Consider the following 27,592-nt stretch of genomic DNA (forward strand, 5'->3'; position numbering starts at 1 on the left):
CATTCATCACAGCAATTGCTAGTAACCGTAGTTCCCATCCTAGCCTGATCTGGCTCAGCCGCAGGACCTCCATCTTAAATGGATTACGTTTCAGCCAGCTTAGTCTCAACCACTTTACCACAACCTCTAGGCAACTAGTCAAGTCTGCTGCTGCCGATCCATCAACAGGTTGATCTGAGTGCTATCCGCATATTGGTGACGACCCAGCCCAAAACTCCTGATGAACTGGGCAAGATTTCTGGATCTGCTTGGCCAACTCTCTCTCCACTGGGCCTTTTGTTGGCCACCTGTCTAGAACACACTGTAGTCTTCATGATTCTAAGTGAAGCTGGTATCAAGTTACACCTTTTACTGGTGGCTACAATTTCCCTCCTTTTTACCACTTCCACCCAGTCTACCCAGTGTATTCAAAGAGGCCGGCTGTTCTGTCCAGGATGCAAATAAGGGGGCCTGCAGCTCAAGGGCTTGGAACATCTTTTCCCTCCCCCCACCACCTTCTTTTGGGAGAAGAGTTTCGGAGAACTTGAAACTGTATCATTTGATTTAAATTGGTCATTAACGTGGTTTTTGGTTCTGGTTTGTGCTTTAGACTAAGTTGGCTATCTGAAATATATGTTCTGGGAAATTGTCAAAAATGTTCTTCCCTCTACTTAAAAAACACACACCAAATGAATAACAAAATTGGCACTTCCGGTTTCCTTGGCAACAGTACAAAACAGCAGAGTAAATAACGGGAATAATTTCCTGTCTCTGTGTTTGTATTATGACTTGCATGGGCTCAGCAGTATTTAAAGCACATCATAAAACACTCTTTTACATGGCATCAGCATCATTTTATATACAGTTGGACTGTATATCTTTCCTTAAGTAGAAAGCACATTATGAATTCCCCATAATCAGGCAAATGTAGCACAATTCAATTTTCTGTATTTTTGTGTTGATTTTGTTTTTTGGTCCAGTACCTCATGATATTTCCTGTGGGCCAGATCTTTCAGCCGTCTTCCTCTAAGTTAGATCCTATTACTATCAAATTTTAATCTGCCCTTCCTCCAAGAAGCTTAGAGAGAGTGATTACCTTAGACTGGTTTCTCTAGTTCTAGTCCGGCACTGCAATTGCTACACCAAAATGACAGAATCATAGAGTCAGAAGGGGCCACAGAGGCCATCTAGTCCATCCCCCTTCTCAATGCAGGATCGGCCTAGAGCATCCCTGACAAGTGTTCGTTCAGCCTCTGCTTAAAGACTGCCAGCGAGGGAGGAGCTCAACACCTCCCTAGGTAACTGGTTTCACTGTTGAACTACTCTCACTGTAAAAAATGTTTTCCCTAATATCCAGCCAGTACCTTTCCACCCATAATTTAAATCCTTTATTGCGAGTCCTGTCCTCTGCTGCCAACAGGAACAGCTCCCTGCCGTCCTCAAAGTGACAGCCCTTCAAGTACTTCAAGAGAGTGATTGTGTGTCCCCCCCCCCTCGACCTCCTCTTCTCCAGACTGAACATTCCCAACTCCCTCGGCCTTTCCTCGCAGGGCTTCTGGGTCTCCAGAGAAGGTCCTTCTCCACTTCTTCATCAAAAGAAGGCTTAATGGGGAAGGGCGCCAGAGGGTCCAGCTTAGCAGAAGGCAGTGATGGGTGGGGATACAACACTATTCATATCTGACTCCCCCCCCCCATGTTTCTGTGACACTCTGCAGTAGATCAGGGCAAACATTCTTTATCGTCAATGTTTAATAGTCCTCACATGTTCTACTTACCTTCCTTAAGTGAAGGAGAATTTACTGGGTAATGTATCCAAAGTTAAGACAGATGAAACAAGCACGCATTTCAAAGACTACTGTTCAGGGCAAAGAGCTGACAATTGGGTCAATTCTTTATTGTCAGTAGTCTGTAGACATCGTCACTTTCAAGCCTCAGACATAGCCAGTAGCTCTCATTCTGTCCAACCTCTTAGGGCCGTGGTCTTCAGCCTTTCCATCTTTAACTCCCAGTGGCAGCATGGGATCTACTGAGCTGCAAAGACATGTCAGGAAGTTGTGTGACATCTCAGTCACGCGACATGTAGAGGGAGAACCAACTTTATGATCTCTCTGGTACCAAGACTTTCATTGTGGGCAGCAGATCAGGAAAGCCAGAGAAAGGAAACACAAGGAGAAAGGGTGGAGGCCCACAATCTTAGGGTCTCTCTCTCATGGGTGGAGGTCCACTTTCTTAGGGTCTCTCATGTATCGGCCTTCCTCTTTCTGTGCTAAAATCACCAAAGAAGCTTTTATCTGTGTTTATCTTTCAGTGGGTGGTCAGAGGGAGCCAAAATCTTGACAGTGGCAATGCCCACCCTGTGGAATTCCCTCCGCAGGGAAGTCCATCAGGGTTCTTCTGTTCAAATTCCTACTATAGTTCAGTTCAGACAGTTCATGTGAAAATTATTTGGATGTGAGAGAATCTTTTGTTACTAGACAATGATGATAATGTAGCATTACAATGGATTTGGGGGGGGGGTTGGACTTCCAACCTTTGAGATGCTTGTGTGACTTTATGTCTTCATCCCGCCTTATATATCTTCTACCCCCAAATCAGCAGCCCTCAGTTCAAGTGAGGACCCCTGACAATCAGGAATGTTTGCCTTTGTGCACTTTGTAAAGCATCCTATGTGCCAACAGAGAGATATTGAAATAACTTGTGCTCTTGTAAATGTGCTCCGTTTCATTCTCAAATTATTGGTATTAATTTATCTACCACCAAAACAATATGGGCGTGAACTTCTCATTTCATGATTTATGCAGCATCTACATGTTTTGGGCACTTGGACTGCAAGTAAATGCTTCTGCTTTGCCTTAGGTTTGTTTCAGCTGTGTTTTGGATTTCTGCTTCTTTTCATCTCTCTGTCGTCCCAGCCCTATTGGATTGTGTTCATTGGATTGTGTTTGACGTGTGTTTGACTTACACTATTTAATCTGCCTTGAGTCTCAGTGAGGAAGGCAGACGATAAATAACGTAAATAAAGAAATATACATAAATAAGTGTATAAATAAATATACATAAATAAATATGCATACATATACATAAATGGTCTTGCTTAGGTCCTGCGGAGCCTGATATCAGGAGATCCGTGAGAAGCTCTTCCCAGTATTTTAAAACAGAAATAACAGCCAGATGGGACCGCAGACGGGGAGTCCGCATCCCCACATAGTGTTGCCAGTCTAAATTGACCTTCCAAATGTGCTATTCTTAGCCTGGGAAGGAAAGAAGACAGGCACCTGTCTTTTCTCCCTCCGGGCTAAGAGCAGCATCGGTTTCAATCCTCTTCCCCCCCCCCCCCCGCCACCCACATGGCTGCTATTTCTGTTTTAAAATGCTGAGAAGGTTTCGTCATGGACCTCCCAGCTTAGCATTTTTTTCAGATGTAATAAGTAATATGTAATAAGTGGAAATCAGTGCTTTGAAATTTTAAAAGATGATGTGAATTTAACTCCCAGTTACCATCCCAGTGCAGCTTGGAATGTTGTTTTATGTTGCCCCAGAAGGTCGGACCAGAACCAACAGGCTGAAATTAAATCAAAACAGCTTTCAGCTAAACATTAGGAAGAACTTCCTGACAGTTAGAGCGGTTCCTCAGTGGAACAGGCTTCCTCGGGAGGTGGTGGGCTCTCCTTCCCTGGAGGTTTTTAAGAAGAGGTTAGATGGCCATCTGTCAGCAATGCTGATCCGGTGACCTTATGCAGATGATGAGAGGGAGGGCAGGAAGGGTTGTGTCAGTGTTTGGCTCTCCTGGCCCTTTCTTACATGCTGGGGTAATGCTGATTGCCACTTTGGGGTCAGGAAGCAATTTTCCTACAGGCCACATTGGCCAGGGATCCTGGAGGGTTCCCCCCACCCCCATCTTCTGGGTATGGAGCAGAGGTCATTGGAGGTGTTGTGAATTTCCTGCATTGTGTAGGGGGTTGGACTAGATGACCCTGGTGGTACCTTCCAACTCTATGATTCTAACTCTATAGATTTGCAGAAGTAAGTTGTACCGAGTTCAACAGGAGTTGGTGCCTAATAAATATGCATAGGTTTGCACCTGAATTTATGTATTTTTAGGTATTTCTTTTACCCTTCTTTTATCCTAGTGGGGACTCAAAGTGGCCTATAAAAATACAATTAAGAAACAGAGAAACCAAAGACTACAAAAACGAGATCCTGGTTTAGTCCAGGGTCCACCACCCTGGGTCACTTAAGGCTGCTGGCTAAGAGCCACGGGCCGCCGTCCCCTTGTTTCTTGCCCCCGTGTCTCTCATGCCTCCAGCCACACCTTTGGCTTTGACACCTGCTCCAGAAAGGAAACCGAAGTTCAGCCCAGGTCTCTCGGAGCTGGCAGAGACATTGCCAAAATTCACCTCCCTTCTGTCACATGGGCATTCTCTAGTACTGTCTTCTAGAAACTGTGAAAGGTGTTATGAGACATTTAATCAATTGTGCATAGCTTTCTCTGCCTAGGAAGTTACATATTGAGGGTTCGTTCAGTTGCAAATCAATTGTTATTTCCAAACAAGAATCTTTATTTCGGGTATACTTTAAGTACAAATCGGAATGCTCATTTAAACCAACAGTTTTTGTTGGTCTTTTCTCTTGGTAGGGTTGCCAGCTCTGGGTTGGGAAATACCTGGAGATTTTGGGGGCGGAGCCTGAGGAAGGTGAGGTTTGAGGAGGGAAGGGACTTCAGTGGGGTATAATGCCATAGAGTCCACCTTCCAAAGCATCCATTTTCTCCAGGTGAACTGATCTCTATTGCCTGGAGATCGGTTGTAACCCCGGGAGATCTCCAGCCACCACCTGAATGTTTGCAGTATATTTTATACTTGGGAGTCGGTTCTCAAGCACAAAATACTTTTGCCTGAAGCAACCCAAAGGACAGCTGTACACATAGCAGCATCTTGCCTGTGCAGAAATTGGTAAGAAAAAAATGCTGACCTGAAAATAAGAGGAAAGTTGCCCCATAGGGCCAAGAGACGGGGCATAGAGACCCAGGCCCTGGTCTTCAGAGGTAGGGTTGCCAGATCTGGGTTGGGAAATACCTGGCTGCTTCTGAATGCGGAGGGTTCCCTTTAGCCACCAAGGCTAGTGGCCCTCGATGGACTGTCTGTTTTTGTCTGTGTGGTTTCAAGAGAATGGATCCCAACGGTGCACGCGGCTGCCAGTGCATGAAATGAAGCAGATACTCGACTGCATGCAATGATGCTAAGTGGGCTCACCAGTCTGTGCCCCCCCCCCGTCCATCCATGTAGATAAACTATGTCTTATGTATTATTGTTATGGTTAAGCTCAAGACCTTTGGTCAAAGGAGCTAGTAAATAAATGGAAATGGATAAACTATGTCTGCTCCATCTTTGTTCTCGATTTGAGTGGTAGGGGCTTGTTTCTTGATTGAACAGAGCCTGCACTATTGTACTTCCTCACTTACAGTTGTATTTTGACGTGGTCTTTTGTGGCTAATGCCCTCCCGCTCCCTGAGCCCAAGGTTGGTGGAACCACCCGAGATGAGTCACTCCTTGCTCTTGAGACATGGACAGAAACATGCCCGAGGGGAGAGGGCGCAGGGCAGGCCCTCCGTTGCTTCCTCTCAAAACACTCGAGAAGGCTAACGATCAGCCACAAAAGCCTTTAAAATAAAAGCGTATAATCACTGTTCTAAAAGCAGCCGGCTCAATAAAAACCCACGTCATGAACCTGGCAGCCAGATTATTTCTTTTGAAGCTCTGTTTTTGTGAAGGCCCTTCCAGCTGTGGATAAAAGTTTCGTTACTCTGCTTTGCTAGTTACTCTTGGAGTGCCCAGCTGTGAACGTGCGGCCGTACGGACCTCTGACTCCACTAGCGGGGGGCCGGGGTCGTGCACGTGCCGAAGAGTTTGCTCCTTGATCGTCAGGCTGCTTTGGTGAAGCAGAGAGGCTTCTGTCATTCACCCCCTGCATTTCGGTAGTCAATCATATCCATCCCTCCTGCTGATGTTTCCTTTCACCCCTCAAATACTCCCCAGCTATGTTTCATTTCTGGCACTGGGTCACACGTGTTATGCTCCCTGATTTCAGCCCCCTGCTTACCCAGGACACTGGAATTTGACACCCGCTGTTTAATGCTTGGCCAGTTCCGGTCATGTAAAGTAATATTCGGGCCTATAATGCCTGCCACAAACTCGCCACGGATGTCTTTGGACGCATAAGCTGTGTTCTACAGTCTGTGAAGGGGAGCTTCTTTGAAACTTCCTAAAGTATACGTTGGTGTTGTTTCTCCCACCCATCTCAGAAAGGCGCGGGTGAAGGCTACATGTTCTTTTCCTGCTTTCTGTGTCGAAATATTTCTGGTAGAAACGATATATCAGCTTTTAGGAGTCAACCAGTCTGTGCGGCTATAATCAGGGCATGTATTTTAGTAGCAAATTAAATCTTTTATTTTATTGATCTTTGCTAAGAATAACTATTTTTCTCACCAGCCAGGGTTTGGCTGAACACACATCTGCGCTAAGGTTACATCAAGTAAAGGGATGGAAGACAGGGATGTCTAGGGTTCAGCTATGAGAATTAAGACTGAAAAAGTAGGGAAGAGTTGGATTTTCTTGATGACATCTGCCAGGTTTTCCAGTATAACAGATAGCAAGAGCTGGTGGAAGGCTTTAAGAGGGGATTGGACATGTTCATGGAGGAGAGGGCTATCCATGGCTACTAGTCCATCCATCCATCCATCCATCCATCCATCCATCCATAACCTTATTTATTGGCATGATAGCAAAAACATCGAATACAAAAATGAGACATCCAGTAAAAAATGCAGAGCAATTTTAAAATGGCCATTCTTTGGCCAGACACAAACAAATAGTAACTACAAATGACTTTCATAATCCTTATAGAGACCAGGGAGACCATTATACAACCTGAATCCTTTGTTCATTAACTACGCTCACTCTTGCTCCAAAGTAATAGTAAGAAATTTAGCAACCACTTCAGAAAGCTGCGGATTGTGATCCTTTAATAGTCGATGGACTATCCATCTACTTTCACTGTCCTCGCTATTTTTTATCCATGGGGTAATTAACTTCTCTCATTTGGCTCTATGTTTCTCACAGAACAATAACACATGTTCCGTGGATTCAGGCGACTTTCCATTACAACTGCATACTCTATTCCTGTAGGGCATTTTTTGGTATCTGCCACGTGTGTCGGTAAAGTATTCAGTCGGGACTACTAGTCAAAATGGATACTAGTCATGATACATACCTATTCTCTCCAGGATCAGAGTCTGATGATATTCAAAGCATAAAAGGAAATACTGCAGTATCTCGCTGATTATAGACTTAATTATCCAGGATGGAGGAAGGGCAAGTTAGAAATGCTTGTGTATTGGTCGGTTTTCGTGGAGTCTTTCTTTTGAGGCTATTTCAATCAGTATCAATCAATCACATGCTCCTGTGCCTGACTCGCTCCCCCTGGCCTAGAGACAGTTCTAGCCCCAACTTTCTTTAAGTGGAAACAAGCAGGAATCTTGTAGCACCTGAAAGACAGGCACATTTTTATTATGGCATTAAGCTTTCATGGGCTAGAGCCCACTTTTATCTGATATGTGTGGTGGGTCCTCATTGTGTGTGTAAAGTGCCATTAAGTCACGCTGACTTATGGCAACCCAGTAGGATTTCCAAGGCAACAGACGTCCAGAGGTGCCATTGCCTGCCACTGCGTAGCGACCCTGGACTTCCTTGGTGGTCTCCCATCCAAGCACTAGCTAGGACTGACCCTGAGATCTGACGAGGTCAGGCTAGCCTGGGCATTCCAGGTCAGGGCAGTTCTCATTAGGCAGGCACAAATATGAAGTTATAAAGAAGAAAAAGTTGTAAACAGGGACGAAAGACAATGAAATGCAGGAAGCACAAGGTGAGATATAATTATGAAAAAATTCAGATGTAATCAGGCAAAGTACAGAACCTTTGATTGGCATTAAGAAATGAGCCTTAGCAGGGAAAGGCTCTTTAACTAGGACAGTGTTCACAACTGGCAAGGGATGTCCACCTTCCCTTTGGACTGGAACTGATCAGTATCACAGGGCCGAACTACACATTACGTTTTTTTCGAGTCCTCATGATCCTTGTGTACTTGTGAGTTCCCTGCTAGGAATTCAGTTTCTAGGTGCACAGGAGCCAATTTTGGTTGGAACTGCAGAGCGTGTGGGGAAGAGGCTTCAGCCTTTCCTCCGGTGCCGTTTTCCTGGCCTGAAACAGTCCCGGTGGTGCAGTTTGCCCTGTTGGGGTGGCCACTGAACTCATAGGCTAGATAAGAGTTTCCATACTAGGGAAAATAAGCACCCCCCATGGCCATTTCAGGTTAGGAAAACAGCATGAAGGAGAAGGAAGGCATAATCCCTTTCTCCCTGTGTACCACATGCCTGATCTGAATTGGGGCCTCTTGCACCTGAGAAATAAGATCCTGATGTGAACTTGACAGCAAATGTCTGGCTAACAGCCCCCCCGGCAGACCAGACCCAACCTGATGACCTTATCATGCAGTTAGACCCACAGAGTGAGGTCTTTGAAAGACTTTTAGAAAGGTTTATGCTTCCTGATGGTATCTATACAAATTAATATGATGCTGTAGGAACTCTAAAGTATCGCCTCTACAGGCTAGCCTGACAGCAAATAGAAGAACAAATTTCTGCCTGGTAATTAAAAGGAATACAGCAAATTAATTAGCCAGGAGGCAGACTCTACAAAGAAAGTTAAACATTTTGCTCAGATGACCTGAGTTCGATCCTGACGGAAGTCGGTTTCAGGTAGCCGGCTCAAGGTTGACTCAGCCTTCCATCCTTCTGAGGTGGGTAAAATGAGTACCTGGCTTGCAGGGGGTAAAGGGAAGACGACTGGGGAAGGCACTGGCAAACCACCCGGTAAACAGAGTCTGCCTAGTAAACGTTGGGATGTGGGTCAGGAATGACTTGGTTGTTTGCACAGGGGACCTTTACCTTTACTGGATGGAATGATCTGTCTTGCCAGTGGGGTGAGCTCCTCCCATACAATTTTGATTCAAGAGAAAATGGAAGCTGGCCATACTTGCCATTATGTGTAATTGTGGGCCTTGTTTGTGACAGTTCCCAGCTTTTGAATCTTGCAGTCCACGTTTATTTCAGGATGAAAACCCTCACAATGTGTATATATAATTTTGATGTTCATGGCACAATCCTGCTATTAGATTATATGTAATTATAGGAGATGGATATATTGGCTTCAGTCCCACCGGGGGGGGGGGGCCCTCCCGCCCCTTTTGCTGCTGTCCTCCAACCCCCTGTGCTGTTCCTGGGGGGGCACTTCCACAAGGAGCAGCATTGGGGGTAATTAAGATGGCACCAGCCCAGAGCAGGCGGGACAATCCTACTTCTGTGGATTCAAGCAAGTGATTCTTGAAGGTGCTTTCTTGTTGTTGGGTGCCCTTTGCCAATCATATTATGATACCACAATTATATTTGTGGGCTCTGGAAATGTAATTCCTTTTTGTGAAGACTGCATACATTCTTTTCAACCAAATCCAAGCCGTACTGGGTACATATCTTGGAACCAAACCAGGAAGTGTGATACACTGGGGTGGGTGCATGCAGGGCTATATATTTAAGGTAAGAGGGCCTAACTAGATGTTACAAACTGCACTCGTTCAGCACGGGGATTTGCAGCTATACTGTAGTTGCTATTTCCTGGTGGCAGCTTGTAAGTAAATAATTTGGATCGGGACCACTGTGCAGGAGAAGGAAGAATTGCTGCCTTCTTTCCTGTGCCGTTTTCAGCTGCTGAAACAGCCCGGGGGCCACGGGGGTGGGGAGACGAGTTCCAGTGGGACCCAGCACATGCCCTGAATGCTTGCACACACGCTGGCTCCCCATAGAGAAAACGATGCTCCCACTTGTGGCCCCTGAGCTGTTTCAGTTGCCAAAACATCACAGGGGAGAAGGCTGGATTTCCTCCTCCTGCACAGCGGTTCTGACCCTAAATCGGGGTCTGCTGCGCATTTACTCATGAGTTGCCACCAGGAACTGGCAGCTGCAGTATGGTGGTGAACTTAGGCAGTTTGGAACATCCTGTTTGGCTCACAGTGGTAGGTCAGAACAATATTTGCTTCATTGTAAGAGAGGGATTTGGTCACATGTCAATGATTGACACAGGTGCAGAGAGGTGATGCAAAGGAGTTGGGGAAGGTATAGGTGCAGTATGAAGGGCTGAATAAGGAGGGCTTGCGGTCAGCCCACTACTCAGGTTTATGCCCCAGTGAAGGGCCCCAATGCGTAGGAATCTAGGGAGCCTGGGGGGTGGTTATGGTAGAGGCCATTTTAATTTATAACGGGGTTTGACTGCCTAGGGTCTGAGATGCTCTGCCTCATGTGTTTTGTTTTATTTATCCTTCCCAGAATGACTTGATTCCTCAAGAGGACTTCACTCCAGAAGTATACCGAGAGTTCCTGAGCAACCTCTGCCCTCGACCTGAAATTGACCACATCTTCGTAGAGTAGTAAGAAATAATGAAACCCAGCGTTTGTGCCTTCTTCTTCCAGGGTGGTGGGTTTTTTGTGTGCATGGAGGGGGGGGGCACGTGCGTTATGCAAACCCCCAGACCTTGATCACAACAGCACAGCACAGATTCTTTTACCTGCTGTTTATCCGTTGTTTAACTGTAACGAGAGGTGGGGTGGCCTTTTTATTTAAGACTAATAATAGTGTGACCTTGCTTGGAATTTAACAGAAACTGATTCCTAGAGAAGTACAACTTCCTGGCTTTATTGTTCTTCTGACTTACACTAGTTTAAGCTCCATTTCAATAAATTTAGAAAGGGCGGGGGAAGGGAATGTCACAAGCAATATGCATTAGATAAGGGGTTTTGCAACCACCAAAAAAAACCTGGTTACAGAAATTGGGGTGGGTGGGGAACGCGGTCATATTCATAGCCAATGCTGCCAGCGGCCTTGTCAAGCTCAAATTAAATTAGCAAACAATGGGGCTCTCGTTAGGCTAGGCATTAATGACTTGAAATACTTGAAGCAATTTAATTATAAATTTAATATTTAATGTCTATCTTTCCCCATGGTTTTAATATTGCTTAGTGTAATATTGAACGCTTCCCACTTTATAGGGCTGATTGTATTAAGCACAAGCTCATGAGAGAATTCCCTGACACCCATATAAATGTATGTTTTTGAATGTGGGGGGGGGGGCAGCTAAGAGAAGGGCTATTTGCGTCAAAGAAACTGCAGCCGGGGACAGAATTAAACTCTCTGCCCTGGAGCTTTCGTTAAGAGGTCTTTTATGCATGGCTGTTTAGCTCACTCTCACTCTGCATTTCTCCGCATTTTGCACCTGTTTTCAGAGACCTGTTTTATCTCAAATTTGCAAATGCGGGAAAAACACAGGGAAAAGTAGGGGGAGAACAAGGTGACCTCTGATGGTCGGGAAAAGCATGCATAATCAATACAAAGACCCAAAGTTGTCTGAGGGGTGTCGGCGAGTGGACATTCATAAAAGACCTCTCATAGCTATGTATGTTTGTCAGGTCACTCCTCAGGGTCCCAGCGTCTCAGTTCCTTGTGTTTTCTGTTCCATCTATTACAACTGATCTCCAGCCGATAGAGATCAGTTCACCTGGAGAAAATGGCTGCTTTGGCAATTGGACTCTATGGCATTGAAGTCCTTCCTCTCCCCAAACCCCACCCTCCTCAGGCTCCACCCCAAAAACCTCCTGCCAGTGGAGAGGGGGGACCTGGCAACCCTATAGGGCAGGAAGGAGGAACCACAGAGGAATTGCCAGAAGAAACAAAAAGAAGTATTCACCTGCTGGCGGAAGACCCTGCTAGAAGAGGATAGATGAATATAAATGGGGAGGCTCTTTCCCAGGTTGCCTGCTGTCTTCCCTCAGGAGGCATGGGCACCCAAAGCAGGGCCTCCGAGGATGACCGTGGTGGCCAGAGAGGCCCCCGTTGGAGTGGTCGTTCCTCAGGGATCCTGGTTCCAATACCAGACAGGGCTTCACTTCTCTCCATTTCCCTAAGAAGTCATCATGAAGTAGAACTGTGGGGGGGGGGGGAGGAGAAATGCATTTGTTAATCTTCCTTCCTTCCTTCCTTCCCCTCCATTTCAATTTTCTGCAGTGGTGCCAAGACCAGGCCGTATCTGACCGTTGACCAGATGATGGAATTTATAAACTTGAAGCAGCGAGACCCACGCCTCAATGAAATTCTCTACCCACCCTTGAAGCAAGAACAGGTTCAGCAACTGATTGAGAAATATGAACCCAATAAGAGTCTGGCTAAGAAAGGTCAGTAATTTTCATTATCTTCTGTAGTCTGTTTCTGGTTTCAAACAACGAACAAATTAAAGCAGACAGAGATGCTCTGGAGCACGCACCGGTTCATATTTAATGACATTTCCAACTGGCTGGCCTCACATTTGACAGCCGTGAAGTAGTTAAAATTTAAATACTGGAGGTTTTTTTTTTGTTTTTTTTTTGAAAACTCATTTCTGTGCTGCTTTTTGCTTCAGGGGTCAGGTGGTTCAGGGCATGTAAATGTAATCACAGGGACGATCTTGTTATTTACTTGAATCTGAAATCTGCAAAATGGAGGAGACCTGTAAACCCGCCTCACACGATTGAACCGGAGCACAATTACTTTGCTGCAGGACACGAGGCTGTGGTGGAGGCAGGGGACGCGTCTCTGTGTGCCGATCGCACTTCAGAACGGACGGGTGGGGCATTTTGTCATCGTCAGGGAAGATTCTTTTTGAATGCTTTTTTTTTGGGGGGGGGTAATTTTAACAAGCACAGCTAGGCGTTCTGCCAAATATGCTCTTCAATTTTGCTCAGATAAGTATTACTGCAGCCTGTAGCTTTAACACAGTGTTGTGTTTATGCAGAACTTGCTTGATTTTCACTCAAATATTCTACGGGCTTATTTATTAGTACATTATCCTGACCTTCCTCAGAGGAGATCAGGGCAGTGTATATTGTTCTCCCTTCCTCACTTTGAACCTCACAGCAACCCTGCGAGGTAGGTCAGGCTGAGAGTCTGTGACAGGCCCAAGGTCACCTAGCAAGCTTCCAGATACCAGTACAAGGCTCTTACCATGATGCCACACTGACTCTTTCCTGCTTTTTGAGGTTTTCCTGTAGTTGCCATGTTCTAGAAGCTATAGAGGATGACAAATCAACTCTGGGGTTGATAAACATGCACTCCAATTTGGATTTGGTGACATAAAGGCTGATCCTAGAAGTTCTGCTTTAATTCATGACCTTTGTTCTTGAAACTGGCTGAGCCAGAAAGACTTCCACTTAGAGAGCGCAGCCAAATCAAATAAAATACGGTTTTATCTATCAAATATTTGTGTCTTTCAGAGATTTTTCTGCGGTTGTCTCAAAGCAGGTGTCTGTTTGCTTTGCAATTCACACACTTGTGTTTTGGGAAAGCCTGCAGAAGTTTTCCACCCTCCCACAGAGTGCTCCGATCTAATGGAGCATTCCTTCCCCCAAGGGCTAGGGAAGGCTTTATGACAGTGGTTCTCAAAGTGGGCAAGTACCACCCCTGGGGGGCGGTGGGATTACCTAGGGGGGCACTAAGAGGCAAGGGGGCAGCAGGGAGGGTGCCAGAGGTAGGGCCCCTTCAACCATGTAGTTCACTAATTTACAATAGATCAAGCTATGGCACCATGCTGGAAAAAGTGGTGGAAACTATCAGAATCCCCCCCCCCCAAGACTTTGAAGAGCTGGTACCACTGGATCAAGTTCATCAGTTTTATTGAATAAATTTCAACTAAAAAGTTTTAATTTGATTTTGAATAGATGTGTAATTCATTAGTTCTTGTAGGTTATCCGGGCTGTGTGACCGTGGTCTTGGTGTTTTCTTTCCTGACGTTTCGCCCGCAGCTGTGGCAGGCATCTTCAGAGGAGTAACACTGAAGGACAGTGTCTCTCAGTGTAATTCATTGTTACTATTTTGAGATTTTATTGTTATCTTCTTTAGTGAGTCATGCAAACCCCTATTTTGAATAATGCTTTTTGTAGGATAGGGTAGGGGGCACTGGGGTTGAGTTTGTGGAACCAAGGGGGGGGGTGGCCCCGAAAAGTTTGGGAACCACTGCTTTATGAGGAGAACACAGGGAAAGGCTGCCTGGCTGTCCCCAAATTTCCTTTCCAACTGGACTAAGTAGCTCATGGCCCACCCAAGAACCTCAGAAATGAGAAGAAACACCAGTTTAACTGGGATTTTTCATTGCCCATCTCTGTAAGGAGTGCAGTGGGCACAGCCCGATCTCATCAGTTCTCAGAAGCTCATCAGGGTCAGCCCTGGTTGGTACTTGGATGGGAGACCGCCAAGGAAGTCCAGGGTCGCTACTCAGAGGCAGGCCATGGCAAACCACCTCTCGTCTCTTGCCTTGAAAACCCTATGGGGTCGCCATAATTTGGCTGTGTCTTGATGGCACTTTCCACCACTACCCATGGGGGCTGAACCTGCTGAGGGCAAGAAGGAAAGAGACCACATTGGGCCAGGATGGAGAGCTCAGCCCAGTGTGCTGCAGCAGTGAAAAAGGCAAACTCTATTCTGGGGATTATTAGGAAAGGGATTGAAAATAAAATGGCCAATATTATAATGCCCCTGTACAGATCTATGGTGCAGCTTTGTTTGGAATACTCTGTTCAGTTTTGTATCTCAGAAAGGACATCACAGAGTTGGAAAAAGTTCAGAAAAGAGCAAGCAGGATGATTTAGGCATTGGAGTACCTTTCCAGTGAGGAAAGGCTGCCTGGGGAGGGGCTGTGGCTCAGTGGTAGAGCCTCTGCTTGGCATGCTGAAGGTCCCAGGTTCAATCCCCGGCATCTCCAGTTAAAGTGACTTGGCAAGTAGGTGATGTAAAGGACCCCTGCCTGAGACCCTGGAGAGCCTCTGCCAGTCTGAGTAGACAATATTGACTTTGATGGACCGGGGGTCTGATTCAGTAGAAGGTAGCTTGCCTATTATCTTAGGTGCTGTGGAACAAGGCAGGATGGTGCTGCTGCAGCCGTCTTGTTTGTGGGCTTCCTGGAGGCACCTGGTTGGCCACTGTGTGAGAAGACAGCTGGACTTGATGGGCCTTGGTCTGATCCAGCAGGGCTTTTCTTATGTTCTTATGTGTTCAAAGACTAACGAGCATGACAGAGGTTTATAAAATTATGTAGGAGGTACAGAGACTGGACAGAGATAACTTTTCTCCTTCTCCCAAAATACTGGAACTCCATTGTATCCAATGAAGCTGATGGGCAATAGATTCAGGACAGACAAAAGGAAATACTTCTTTATTCAATGAGTGATTCAAATGTAAAATTTGCTGCCAGAGGATGTGGTGATGGCCACAGGCATAGACAGCTTTAAAAGGGGATTAGACACATTCACAGATGTCAGGTCGATCAGTGGCTACCAGCCATGGTGACTAAAGGGAACCTCCATGTTCAGAGGCAGTCAACCTCTGAATCCCAGTGCCAGGAGGCAACATCAAGGGAAAGTCTTGGCCTCTGTGCCCTGTTGTTGGCCCTCCAGAGGAACTGGTTGGCCGGTGTATGAGACATGATGCTGGACCAGATGAGCCACTGGTTTGATCCAGCTGAGTTCTTCTTTTTCCTCTTTCCTCTACCCTTAAAACCTTGTTGTGGAGGGTGGAGCTTAAGTTTTGAATGCTAAACACAGAATGGTGGGTGCCCACCCCTGTCATTCTAGTCTTCAGTTGTTCTGTTTTAAAACCTAACAGAGAGAATGCCAAAAAGGGTAGCTAAAACTCAAGGTGTTACTTAACTCTGTAAATTAATTTATTATATACCATGATACAAGAAATAATTCAATTAGCTTGACATTACCTATTTATAAATAGGAGAAAGTAAGTATTAAGGAGGTTATTTGAACTGCATTTGGACCAAAGACAGCGCATAAGGCCGGGCCTTTACCTCTGCCATCCATTTTACAGAACATTTATGAGAAATTTGGATTATGGATTGTATTGTGAAGAACAAATGTAGAGACTAAGAACAGTTTACAAAGAAGGCAATTTCAGAGCCAGGTGAAGGAATGTGGGCATGAATACAAAGAGGGAAAGCCCAGTTGAAAATATTTCCTTCTTTGAGTGAAAAAGAAGAGAAAGAGAGAGAGAGGAATTGTTGGGGAAATGGGTTTTGGATCTCAGGAGTGGTACGAAAAAATGTAGTGAATGGTAAAGCTTGATTGAGAATGCTGGGAAAAGAAGGATGCAAAGATTAGAAAGGGACAGAAGTTCCGAGAGCAAGAAAAATGTAAAATTAAGGAAAGGTAGGGGGAGAAGAGAGCCGGAGAGAAAGGTGGATTTTTGAAGAATATGTCATTTCAGGCACTGGGGATTGTCTGGCTGTTTTTTCTCATTAACCCCTCCCCCCCCCGGCCACTATTGAAGTTTTCTCTATTCTCATAAAACGATAATGGAGTTATAGACAGACTGTAGGGGTAGAACAATAAACAGGAAAGAAAGATATTTTTGTATACAAAAGATTGGTTTGGAAATGTAGAAGGAGGAGGAAAGACTAATGCACCCGAATGCAGAAGTCGTGATTAGCCCACGTTATTCCTTCTCGCTGATCCAGACAGCTACAGACCCCCCTTCCCCCAAAACACCCCACATCCTAAAATTGGTTCCTGTCCTTTTACAAATGGCTTCCACTTGCCTGCGGAAGAGCAGGCCCCCCCCCCCGCCCCACACCAAGTTCCTAGAATTACAGAATCATAGAGTTGGAAGGGACCATACAGGCCGTCTAGCCCCGCCCTCTGCTCCATGCAGGATCTCCATTATAACATCTGGTTCAAAATGTCCTGATGGCCCCTTAGAATGGTATTATTTTTCTGCTTTCCCTCCCCTGCCAGCCTTGGCCAATGGTGCGGCGCACGGGGGACCACATCACAGTAACTTCATAACAGCAGAAGAAGAGGGGATTTAACACAGAGCTGCTGTTTTAATGGCAGTCTTGTGTTTGTTGCAGTGTGTCATTGTGCTCTCATGCTTCCGTTGTTTTAATCGTTCCAGTTGACAACACTTGGAGGCAAAGCAGAAGGAATCGATAGACCATCCTGGTCGTAAGTTTAACAGAATTTGTTATGGTCAGAAATCAGGAGGTGATATGTTTAGGTAATAGACCAGCTGAGCAGACTTCTGCCCAAAGGCAACCTTTGCTTCCAGGTGCAAGAGCCCTGGGCAGTGTACGCTGCTCCCCAGGTAGGATTGCCAGCTGCAGGCTGGGGGGTGGAGCCTGGAGAGGGCAGGTTTTGGGGAGAGGAGGGACCTCAGTGGGGTATAATGTCATGGAATCCACCCTCCAAAGCAGCCATTTCCTCCAGGGGAAGTGATCTTTGGAATCCGGACATCAGTTGTAATTCCTGGGGATCTCCAGGTCTCACCTAGAGATTGGCAACCCTATCCCCTTAAAAGTCTTCAGTCTTAATTTCTTTGCAGGAGGCAGGATTCATTCCCGACCTCGGTAGCTCCAGGCTAGCCTGATCTTATCAGATCTCACAAGCTAAGCAGGATTGGCCCTAGTTAGTATTTGGATGGAAGACCTCCAAGGAATACCAGGGGCGCGATGTGGAGGCAGGCAATGGCAAACCAACTCTGAACGTCTCTTGCCTTGAAAATCCCATGAGGGGTCGCCATAAATCAGATATGACTTGATTGCGCACACACACAAAGGTTTCATTACTTTGCATATGCAGATCAACTGCTCAGTTAAAATGAGCAGGGGCCATGTTATCATCTGAGTATGAGTGGTCTTGCAATAAGGAGGTCAGACATCTTGACGTTGGCTCAGTATTTAGAGGATTCAGCAGATGACCCTTAGTGCTATTTGTGGGATGTTGGAATAGTATACACAGTAGGTGCAACCAGGATCCTTTGCTACTGGCCCCCTATCCCCATGCATGGAGTAAAAATACATCCATTCCAGAAATTTCTCCTCTGCTTGTCTAACATTTTCTTAGGGGAATAGATGTGTTCCTTCTACATTTGAAGCTTTATTTAAGTATGTTGAATTTTCTCACAATGATCTGCTTTTTCTGTTGAGCGAGGGAATGCACATGAAAGCCAGTAAGACAAATACAAAAAGGCAGAGATGCATCTATTGTGAAAAAGCCATTACGATCCTGTCTCATCTCATCTAGATGCTGGGGAAGGATATTGAATCTCTAGTGTAGTGGGGTGGCATATAATGGGTTCAAACTTAAATGCATATGCTACCATATATTCAGCCTGTATTGCTACTTATTGACTTATACTGGGGACAGTAATTACTCATCCAGATGTAACGCACAGTTTGAGAACGATAAGGGGGTATAAATCGAGGAAGATAGACACCGGATGCTAATTAGGGATTAGCGGCTCACCCAAAAGCCGTTCCAATTGCTTGGAAGCAATAGCTTCTTTTGCCTTATGGCAGATGGTGTTGTTTGCGTGCGAGTGTTTCTCCGTGTGCACGTATGCTCCATGTGTCGCACATTCAGTCCTTCTGGACTGCAACAGCTGCGTTGATAGGGTAGGACCCCTGTGAAGGTGAGGGGGAAGTACCCCTGTGAAGCTGTGGAGCCCCCTCCCCATTAAAATGGCAGTGGGGAACTGTCACAAGACCCTCTGAGCATGCCTGCTTTTCAGAGTCTGATGATACCATTTCCTCTTCTCATACCTACCTGCATGAGTCCAACCCCTTGCACGAACAAATAGCCTGCGATCCGGATTCCTTTCCACTTCTTCATTCCTCCTTGGGTTGGTCTCCCAATGTAACATTTCTTTAAAGGTACGGCATGGACAGAGGGAGATAGAAGCAAAGGGGATGAAAGGGAAATGGAAGATGTGACCGCCTAATGATGATGCCGTTCAGAAAGCAGGGCCGAAGGAATGCGCTGCGAGGGGAAGGGAAGTGGCTTCATGGCTGAGCAAGAACACACACTTCTCACGAATCAAGGCCCGACGCTCCGGGCCCCTTTGCATGAGGGCTCCCGGGGTAAATTCAGACCTGGATTTCTTCTGCCAGCGATCCTTTCTGTATTAAGTTCACAATAGTGTATATTTGGCATTGTTGTTCTCTTGAGCTTACACTGCCCACCCAAAAGGAGTTAATGTGCACCTTTCCGCATCAAGCAAGCGTAAAAAACTGCCTGATGCTTTTTGAAAGACACACTTGCTACCATCCCCAGCGTTTTCCAGTAGATTTTGAAACTTCGCTTGGGGCTGAGGTATGGAGCTCGACTTCCACGACATGTATGTATTTAGGTCATTTATTGTCCACTTTTCCAGCTTAAAGGTGAATTCAAACCTGGGAGGAAATCCTGGCTTCTGTGGCCCACAAATGTTAGGGAGGAAATCTTGGAGGCACTTCTTTTTTTGACCAGAGGTTTCAGGGAGTGGAATATCTAACGTCACAACAATTTTAGTCTTCCTAAAACTGAATGTTTTCCCCATCCCAAATCCCCCAAGTATTACTGTGTGTGTGTATGGGGGATTACTTCTAAAGTTAAAAAACAAACAAACTCGTACATAAAGGTAACATCTCAGTCTCCATTTAATTGTTATTCTTCTTCCATGTTAAAACTGTTGGGTTTTTGTACCCTTTGGCCTCATTATTCTAAATCTGTGTTCACTAAAGAGCATAAAAATACTTGTGTGTTGAGGCCGTTGACAATTTGATGGGTCTGTCTCCTTGGCAACAGACCATCCTGGCAGAAGAAAGTACAAAGCTGGGAAGGCCCTGCTTTTCCACTTTGAAGACACCTTAATAATGCAGTACAGTTTTAAATATAGCAGCTGACATTAACCACCCTTGTAAGGCACACTTCATGTAACCAGAGCATCGCCGGCCGCCCATCTTGGAAGAGACCACATCCCTGTTGGAGAAGAAGCTCTGGGGTCTTCTTAGAACCTGTTGTTTGTCTGCAGAGGCAGAAGCCTGAATAGGATGGAGGCTAGGTGGACAGGTGGGGTTTGGTATTTGTCATGGTGAGGGGTGTCCAAAGATTGCAGTCTCTCTGTCTACAAGTAATTCCCGGTTAAGCTATGCACACTTGGTTGCCCTTACTCCATGGTGATGGGGAGTGCCGTCAACTCACAGCTGACTTATGGCAAACCCGTAGGGTTCTCAAGGCGAGACGTTCGGAGGTGGTTTGCCATCACCTGCCTCTGCGTCACGACCCTGGTATTTCTTGGAGGTCACCCATCCAAATACTAACCAGGACCAACCCTGCTTAGCTTCTGAGATCTGATGAGATCAGGCTAGCCTGGGGCCATCCAGGTCAGGGCATAGATGGCTAATTTCTGAATTTATACAGGACCCTTGTTGTTTTTTCTGTAATGGCATGAAAGGGAGCAGAAGTCCTTCATTTTGTTAGTGTTCTCTTTTGTTGTTTTTGGTTCACTGTGTCTTTGTCACGCTGCAAACAGCAGGCATTCAGATGACCTGCTGGACTGTTGTGGGTGTTCCACAATCCATTGGGTGGCAACTTTTAGCCCTGTGGAGGATTCGTCTACAGCCCCACACAGTGAGGCAAGGTTTCATTGGCCTTGGCAACTTGGGCTTCTACAGGCGTGGCTACGTTTGCCTCACCACAACCTGAGCCCGGGCACAGACTCCAGCCCAAAGCTCTCGTGACTCTTGAGTCTCATTCACCCAAGACTTCCGGCCTGTGGTTGGGCTTGTTTCTGTCTGCTTTGGAGGTCAGTGGTTGTGTGAAGGCTGCATCCTCTTCTCAGTCACAAATTCAGCAGGGTACAGATTTTGTCTTTCATATACTACAGTTTACTTCATTTACAAAAGCAGACTCAGAAATGTGAAATGGGAATTGAAATGGGCACTTTGTGTAGCCGCCTAGTCTGTATGAAAGCAGCATGGGGGAAGCTATTAAAGAATGTAACGCCAGTGGAACTAAACTTTCTAAACCACTTTGCTTGAGAGCCAGCGTGGTGTAGTGGTTAAGAGCAGCAGACTACTCAGGACTCTACTTTGCTAGTCATTGACTGTAATAAAGATTATCTGTCTACTCAGGAGAACCAGGTTTGATTCACCACTCCTCTACATGAGCGGCGGACTCTAATCTGGAGAACCGGGTTGGTTTCCCCGCTCCTCCACATGAAGCCTGCTGGGTGACCTTGGGTCAGTCACATTTCTCTCTAAGGACTCTCTCAACCTCATCTACCTCACAAAGGTGTCTGATGTGGGGAGAGGAAGGGGAGGTGATTGTAATCTGCTTTGAGACTCCTTAAAAGTAGAGAAAAGAAGGGTATAAAAACCGACTCTTCTTCTTCTTCCTCAGTAGCTAGCCATTGTTCATTAGGTCCTTAGCCGTAATCTGTTGTGGTCTCCCTGCATTTGTCTCAGGACAGTATCTGCCCTTCAGAATCCTCTCGTGAGTGTCCCGACAACCCTTCATTGCTCCAGGAGATTCGGTCTTGTTCATCCTCCAACTTACCCCCTTGCAGCTTCTCGGTGTGCTCACTGGTGCTTTCTGCCAGAGCCCGAAGAGCATCGATATTGGTTGGTTAGACATTTATTGCTCTTTTCAGTTATGAGCTCCCAGTTTGGAACATAAAATTGTCCCTGGGCACGAGGTCTTGCTTTTTATTTCATTTCTGTATGGCAGCCCTTCATTCTCAGCCAAATTGGTTCTCCGAACAGCTCTACTATAAAGATACAGTAAGGAATATAAAACGAATATATGCACACACCAAAAAGCAACTGGCCAAAAAAACTAGCAAGTTTCTCTTGCTAGATAGCAAATACGGTTGAAGACAGTGCCAGGATCTTTTTATCTTGGTCCTGGAAATCTTGTGTTGTAAGATAAGAGAAACGGAAGCCATCCGCGGTCTACAAGTAAATAAACATGAATTTAAAATGAGAGCATTTTCGGATGACCTTCTGTTAATTTTGGAGGACCCGACCCAATTAATATTGACTCTATATGGCCAAGTTTCAGGATTTAAGATTAACCGAGAGAAAACACAAACGATATTTAAAAATCTTTCTGAAATAGAGCAGAAGAATTTTGCAACCACTACAGGATGGGAGAAGGCAAATAAAGTGAAATATTTGGGCATTTGGATCTCCACCAAGAACAAAGACTTGATTACTTATAATTACTTTAAACTTTGGGAAGTAATTAAAAGAGATATGTTAGACTGGTCAAATAAAAAACTTTCCTTTTTGGGACGTATTTCAACTATTCAAATGAATATTTTACCGAGGATACTATATTTATTCCAGAACAAAACTATTATTTCCCAAGATAAATATTTTACAGTTTGGAGGAAAGACCTATTAAATTTCATCTGGCAAGGGAAAAAACCAAGAATTGCTTACAAATACCTTGTAGACTCTAAGGATAGAGGAGGCTTTCCACTGCCTAAGTTTCAATTATATGCTGAAGCGGCGGCTTTAGTATAGCTTAAAGACTGGATTGAACTTTCTAATGCACAACTACTTGATTTAGAGGGTTTCGATAATAGAAGTGGATGGCATGGTTACTTATGGTATGATAAAATCAAAATGCATACATCATTTCAGCAACATAGGGTCAAATCTTCTTTATTTAGAACTTGGAAGAAATATAAATATCTTCTTGAACCAAAGACACCGATGTGGATATCATCACAAGAAATGTTAACTCTTAGACCACTTAGGCCTGCACAGTTTGTCACATACCAGGAACTTGTGAAATGCGAAGGTAATAAATGTTTATTAAAAGATTATGAGGAAGTAAAAGATCTTTTGACCTGGTTTCAATATCACCAGATTAACTCTGTCTTTATACAGGATCTGAAAACAGGGTTTTCTAAAAATAAATAACTTTTTCAAAAATCTTTACTGGATACAAATGACCATCTAATTTCCAAGATGTATAAACTACTTTTGGAAATTCATTGCGAACAAGATCGGATTAAACCTTCCATGATTACTTGGGCACAAACTTTAGGCCATGATATTCTATTGGACATATGGGAAAGACTTTGGTCTTGAGATATGAAGCTTGTTCTTGCTCAATTTTTGAGAGAAAATATTTATAAAATGATATATAGGTGGTACTTAACACCTAAAAAGATGGCGACGATCTACAGTACAATGTCCCCAAAATGCTGGAAGTGTATCATATGTGGTGGACCTGCGATAAAGCAAAAGACTTTTGGGACATGATATATAATGAAATAAGATTGATTATACAGAACAATATACCTAAAACACCAGAGATGATGTTGCTTAGTATGATACCAGACTCTATTTTGACGCAAAGATCATTTTTACTTTATGCCACCATGGCTGCAAGATTGATTTATGCAGCTAAATGGAAATCATCGGATAATCCAGATAAAAAAGACTGGATACAAAAAATGTTGGAACTGGTGGAAATGGCGAAACTTATAGCACTGATAAATCAAAAAGATAATATGCAATTTGTGGGAGAGTGGGAGGCCTGGAGAAATGACTGAAAATGAATTGCAAATGGGGAAGTTTGAGGGTTATTATTTGATCTAATCCGTTTTATACTACTTTTAGGGACGACGTTATAGTAGTATATATAGTTACTACAATAATTGACTATGTGATAGATCCTAGATAATTGGAATATATATATACATAAAGATATTTTATTTGATTTAGACATAAATATATATTTACATGAATATAACAATATAAGGATTAGAACTATATTCAAAAGAGTATACACATTTATATCGAGATGGACGGAGATGGGGAAGTCTTATGTTTAGTTTAAATCTGTTTGTATTTTCAACAATAATTTACTATTTTTATTTTTTATTCTAATGATCTTTAATTTTGTTGATTTGTCTGTTTAAATATTTTGGAAAAAATAATATATATATATAAGTCAGAGCCAGGATGCAGGATGATCTTGACAGGCTGTAAAACTGGGCTAAAACTAATATGAATTTTTAAATGAAAGGTAGAACAGGCCTTACCTCATTTCCTCAGCCGAAAGTATCCCCCGGGGGCGGGGGAGAACTACGTGGTCATGTTCATGCTCTCTCTGCTCTGGGTGGTGAGCCTGGTGCTGGATGCTCTCCAGTTGTGCGCCGGAAGCTCTGGAGGGAAGGGGCTAGAAGGGCCCCCGGCGTCTGGCTGCAGGTGCTGCAGGGGCAAAGCACGGAAGGCAGAGCTTCCAGTGCACAACCGTATTTGGTACCTAGCAAGAGAAACTTTCTGCCTAGCACCTGAAGAGCATGGGTAGTGGTTAAGAGCGGTGGTTTGGAGCAGTAGACTCTCATCTGGAGAACCAGGTTCAATTCCCCACTCCTCCACATGAGCAGCAGAGGCTGATCTGGTGAACTGGAATTGTTTCCCCACTCCTCCACGTGAAGCCTGCTGGGTGACCTTGGGCTAGTCACAGCTCTCTTAGAGCTCTCTCAGCCCCACCTACCTCACAGGGTGTCTGCTGTGGGGAGGGGAAGGGAAGGAGATTGTAAGCCAGCTTGATTCTTCCTTAAGTAGTAGAGAAAGTCGGCATATAAAAACCAACTCTCCTCCTCCTCCTCCTCCTTTCTCCTCCTACTCCTCCAATGGAAACCAGCACTGAAGGGGCCTTCTGGGCTGGGATGCTCTCTGTCCTGTTAAGGACTGGTGGGTTTTTACGCTGCGGCCAGGAGCTTGGGTGGCACCACTGAGCTTCACGCTGTTCTCACGTGTCCAGCGAAAGGCCGGTGGGCTTTCAAGAGTGGACTGGAGGCCAGGAGTGATCATCAATAGTAAAAAAACAAAAATATGTGAAAATGGTATTTGGCAAGCTGGGAAAACAATTTAAGGAGCAGGGGGAGGGAAGAAGGAGAATGGGGGGAGGGGATTTGCGCAAGTGTAGACCCTGCTGCGCCAGTTTTCAAATGCCAGATATTTCCTACCTGAACAACCCAAGCTGCCATCGACTGAGTCAGACCGTGCTCTGTCAAGGTCGGTGTCGTCGACTCAGACAGGCAGCGGCTCTCCCATCAGCTGTTACCCGACCCCTTTCTAAAGAGGAGAGGTCGGGGATTGAAACGGGGACCTCCTGCATGCTAAGCAGAGGCTCTGCTGCTGAGACACGGCCCTTCCCCCCCCCTCAGTATTTTGTTCTTCTGTTGTAGAAAGGAAAGTGGTCTTTGCAGAACCATTGAGAGGTCTCCCGTCTGGGTAACTGAACGTAAGAACATAACTGGCTTAGTTTGGCAACTTGCCACGTTCCCAGACCCAGTGGGGCTACTGTGGGCCCAGACGCTCGGTGTACGGGGAGAACACACAGCTCCCTCCTGGGATCCTTTTATACCCTTTCACCACCCAGCCCCGAGAGTCTGCATTTCTTGTGTGAGCCTCTTGTTGCAAAAATTGCTTTGTGTAGGAATCCCTCTTCTGGGTAGTAATAAAAGGAAGAGCGTCTGTACCATGTAGGGACCTCAGGACGTCTTCTGAGCCGTCATACATCCCTTGGAAATTCCCCAGGCAGCTTCTCTGCCTCACTGTGGGGAAGTGAGGGGAAATCATCTCTTCAAATTTACCCCAATACCCAGACTTGCATAACTTCACAAATTTTCACCTGTGTACATTTTTATAATTGCATGCCAGTATAAAGAAAACGGGAATGAACAAAAAGCCCCGTGTTGGCCCAACAGTACAGAGTCGGTCCCTCTGCCGGCGTTCCTCTCTGTGCGGCGGCTGCCCTCCTTGACGAGGTTCGGTTATCAGCTGAGCCCAAGAGCTTCTTGTAATGTGAAATCCGCCCGACGGTTTATGTAGCAGCTCCCTGTCAGCAAACAGATGAAAGTCTGAAGCCTTTTACATTCTTAATTAAGTGGAAGATTAATCCCAGGTATAAAAGGGAGCAGCGTTGGAAGGGGCTGCCGAGCAGGAATAGATTTTTTTCCAGGAGGAGAGCCAGCGTGGTGTAGTGGTTAAGAGTGGTGGTTTGGAGCGGTGGAGTCTGATCTGGAGAACCGGGTTTGATTCCCCCACTCCTCCACATGAGCAGCGGAGGCTAATCTGGTGAACTGGATTCCCCCCCCCACTCCTACACATGAAGCCTGCTGGGTGACCTTGGGCTAGTCACAGCTCTCTCATTCCCACCTACCTCACAGGGTGTCTGTTGTGGGAGGGGAAGGTGGTTGTAAGCTGGTTTGATTCTCCCTTAAGTGGTAAAGTTGGCATATAGAAACCAACTCTTCTTCTCCTTCTCCTCCTCCTCCACATTTATAGCATGCATTTATTATTAGGAAGATTAAACTTTTTTGCTCATATTCATTGAAAGTTTTGTTCACATGAACACATGAAGCTACCTTCTACTGAACCAGACCCTGGGTCCATCAAAGTCAGTATTGTCTGCTCAGACCGGCAGTGGCTCTCCAAGGTCCTTCACATCACCTACTTGTGTGGTTCCTTTAACTGGAGATGCCAGGGATTGAACCTGGGACCTTCTGCATATCAAGCAGATGCTCTACCACTGAGCCACGGCCCCTCCCTGTGTAAATACTCCCACCCACTCTATTAATTTATTAAGATATTGATAGCCCACTTTTTGCCCCCATGGGGAACCAAAATGGATCACAGCATTATTCCATCCTCCTCCCATTTTATCCTCACAACAGCCCTTTGAGGTAGGTTAGAGTGGCCCTGGGTCACCCAGCAAGCTGCCATGGCAGAGTGGAGATTTGAACTTGGGTCTTCCAGACTCAATCTGACACTTTATGCCCTACGGATAGAATACTTGCCTGGAAAGGCTGTGCAGCCGACTTCAGGATTTCTGTAAGACATAACAAAGCCGCTCTTTCTAGTTAGGAGGTGAGGGCCCACCTGTTCACCCTCAGAAGAAGGGAGTCTGCACCGGCCCTTTAGAAAAGAACTGGAGTCCTGTGTGCAGTTCTGGAGGCCTCACTTCAAAAAGGATGTGGACAGAATGGAGCAGGTGCAGAGGAGAGCGACGAGGACGATCAGGGGCCTGGAGACCAAGAAGTCCTACGAGGAAAGGCCGAGGGAGTTGGGAATGTTCAGTCTGGAGAAGAGGAGGTCGAGGGGGGACACGATCGCTCTCTAAGTTCTTGAAGGGCCGTCACTTAGAGGAGGACAGGGAGAAGAAGAAGAAGAAGAGGAGTTGGTTTTTATATGCCAACTTTCTCTACCACTTAAGGAAGAATCAAACAGGCTTACAATCCCCTTCCCTTCCCCTCCCCACAACAGACACCCTGTGAGGTAGGTGGGGCTGAGAGAGCTGTGACTTGCTCAAGGTCACCCAGCTGGCTTCGTGTGGAGGAGTGGGGAAACAAATCCAGTTCACCAGATTAGCCTCCGCTGCTCATGTGGAGGAGTGGGGAAATCAAACCCTGTTCTCCAGATCAGAGTCCATCGCTCCAGACCAACGCTCTTAACCACTACACCACGCTGTGTAGCTGTTCCTATTGGCAGCAGGGGATAAGACTCGCAATAATGGGTTTAAATTACGGGTGGCAAGGTACCGGCTGGAAATTAGGGTGTTTTTTTTTACAGTGAGAGTAGTTCAGCAGTGGAATCGGCTGCCTAGGGAGGTGGTGAGCCTCCCCCTCACTGGCAC

The 27,592-nt window shown here is 45.5% G+C and overlaps 1 protein-coding gene and 1 non-coding gene across 2 annotated transcripts in view; one reads left to right on the top strand and one right to left on the bottom strand.

The window, feature by feature from the left end:
• Positions 1–27,592, top strand: part of PLCB1 (phospholipase C beta 1) — a 195,759-nt gene that overhangs the window by 21,842 nt on the left and 146,325 nt on the right. The window contains exons 5-6 of the mRNA XM_056856453.1: positions 10,412–10,512; positions 12,144–12,310. Of these exons, the coding sequence (XP_056712431.1) occupies positions 10,412–10,512; positions 12,144–12,310 (268 nt within the window). The remainder of the gene's footprint in view (positions 1–10,411; positions 10,513–12,143; positions 12,311–27,592) is intronic.
• TRNAI-GAU (transfer RNA isoleucine (anticodon GAU)) lies at positions 26,432–26,500 on the bottom strand. The gene has a single exon. It is a non-coding gene; the product is annotated as a tRNA-Ile (tRNA).

The sequence above is a fragment of the Euleptes europaea genome, chromosome 10 (assembly GCF_029931775.1).
Source record: "Euleptes europaea isolate rEulEur1 chromosome 10, rEulEur1.hap1, whole genome shotgun sequence".
NCBI classification, from domain to species: domain Eukaryota; kingdom Metazoa; phylum Chordata; class Lepidosauria; order Squamata; family Sphaerodactylidae; genus Euleptes; species Euleptes europaea.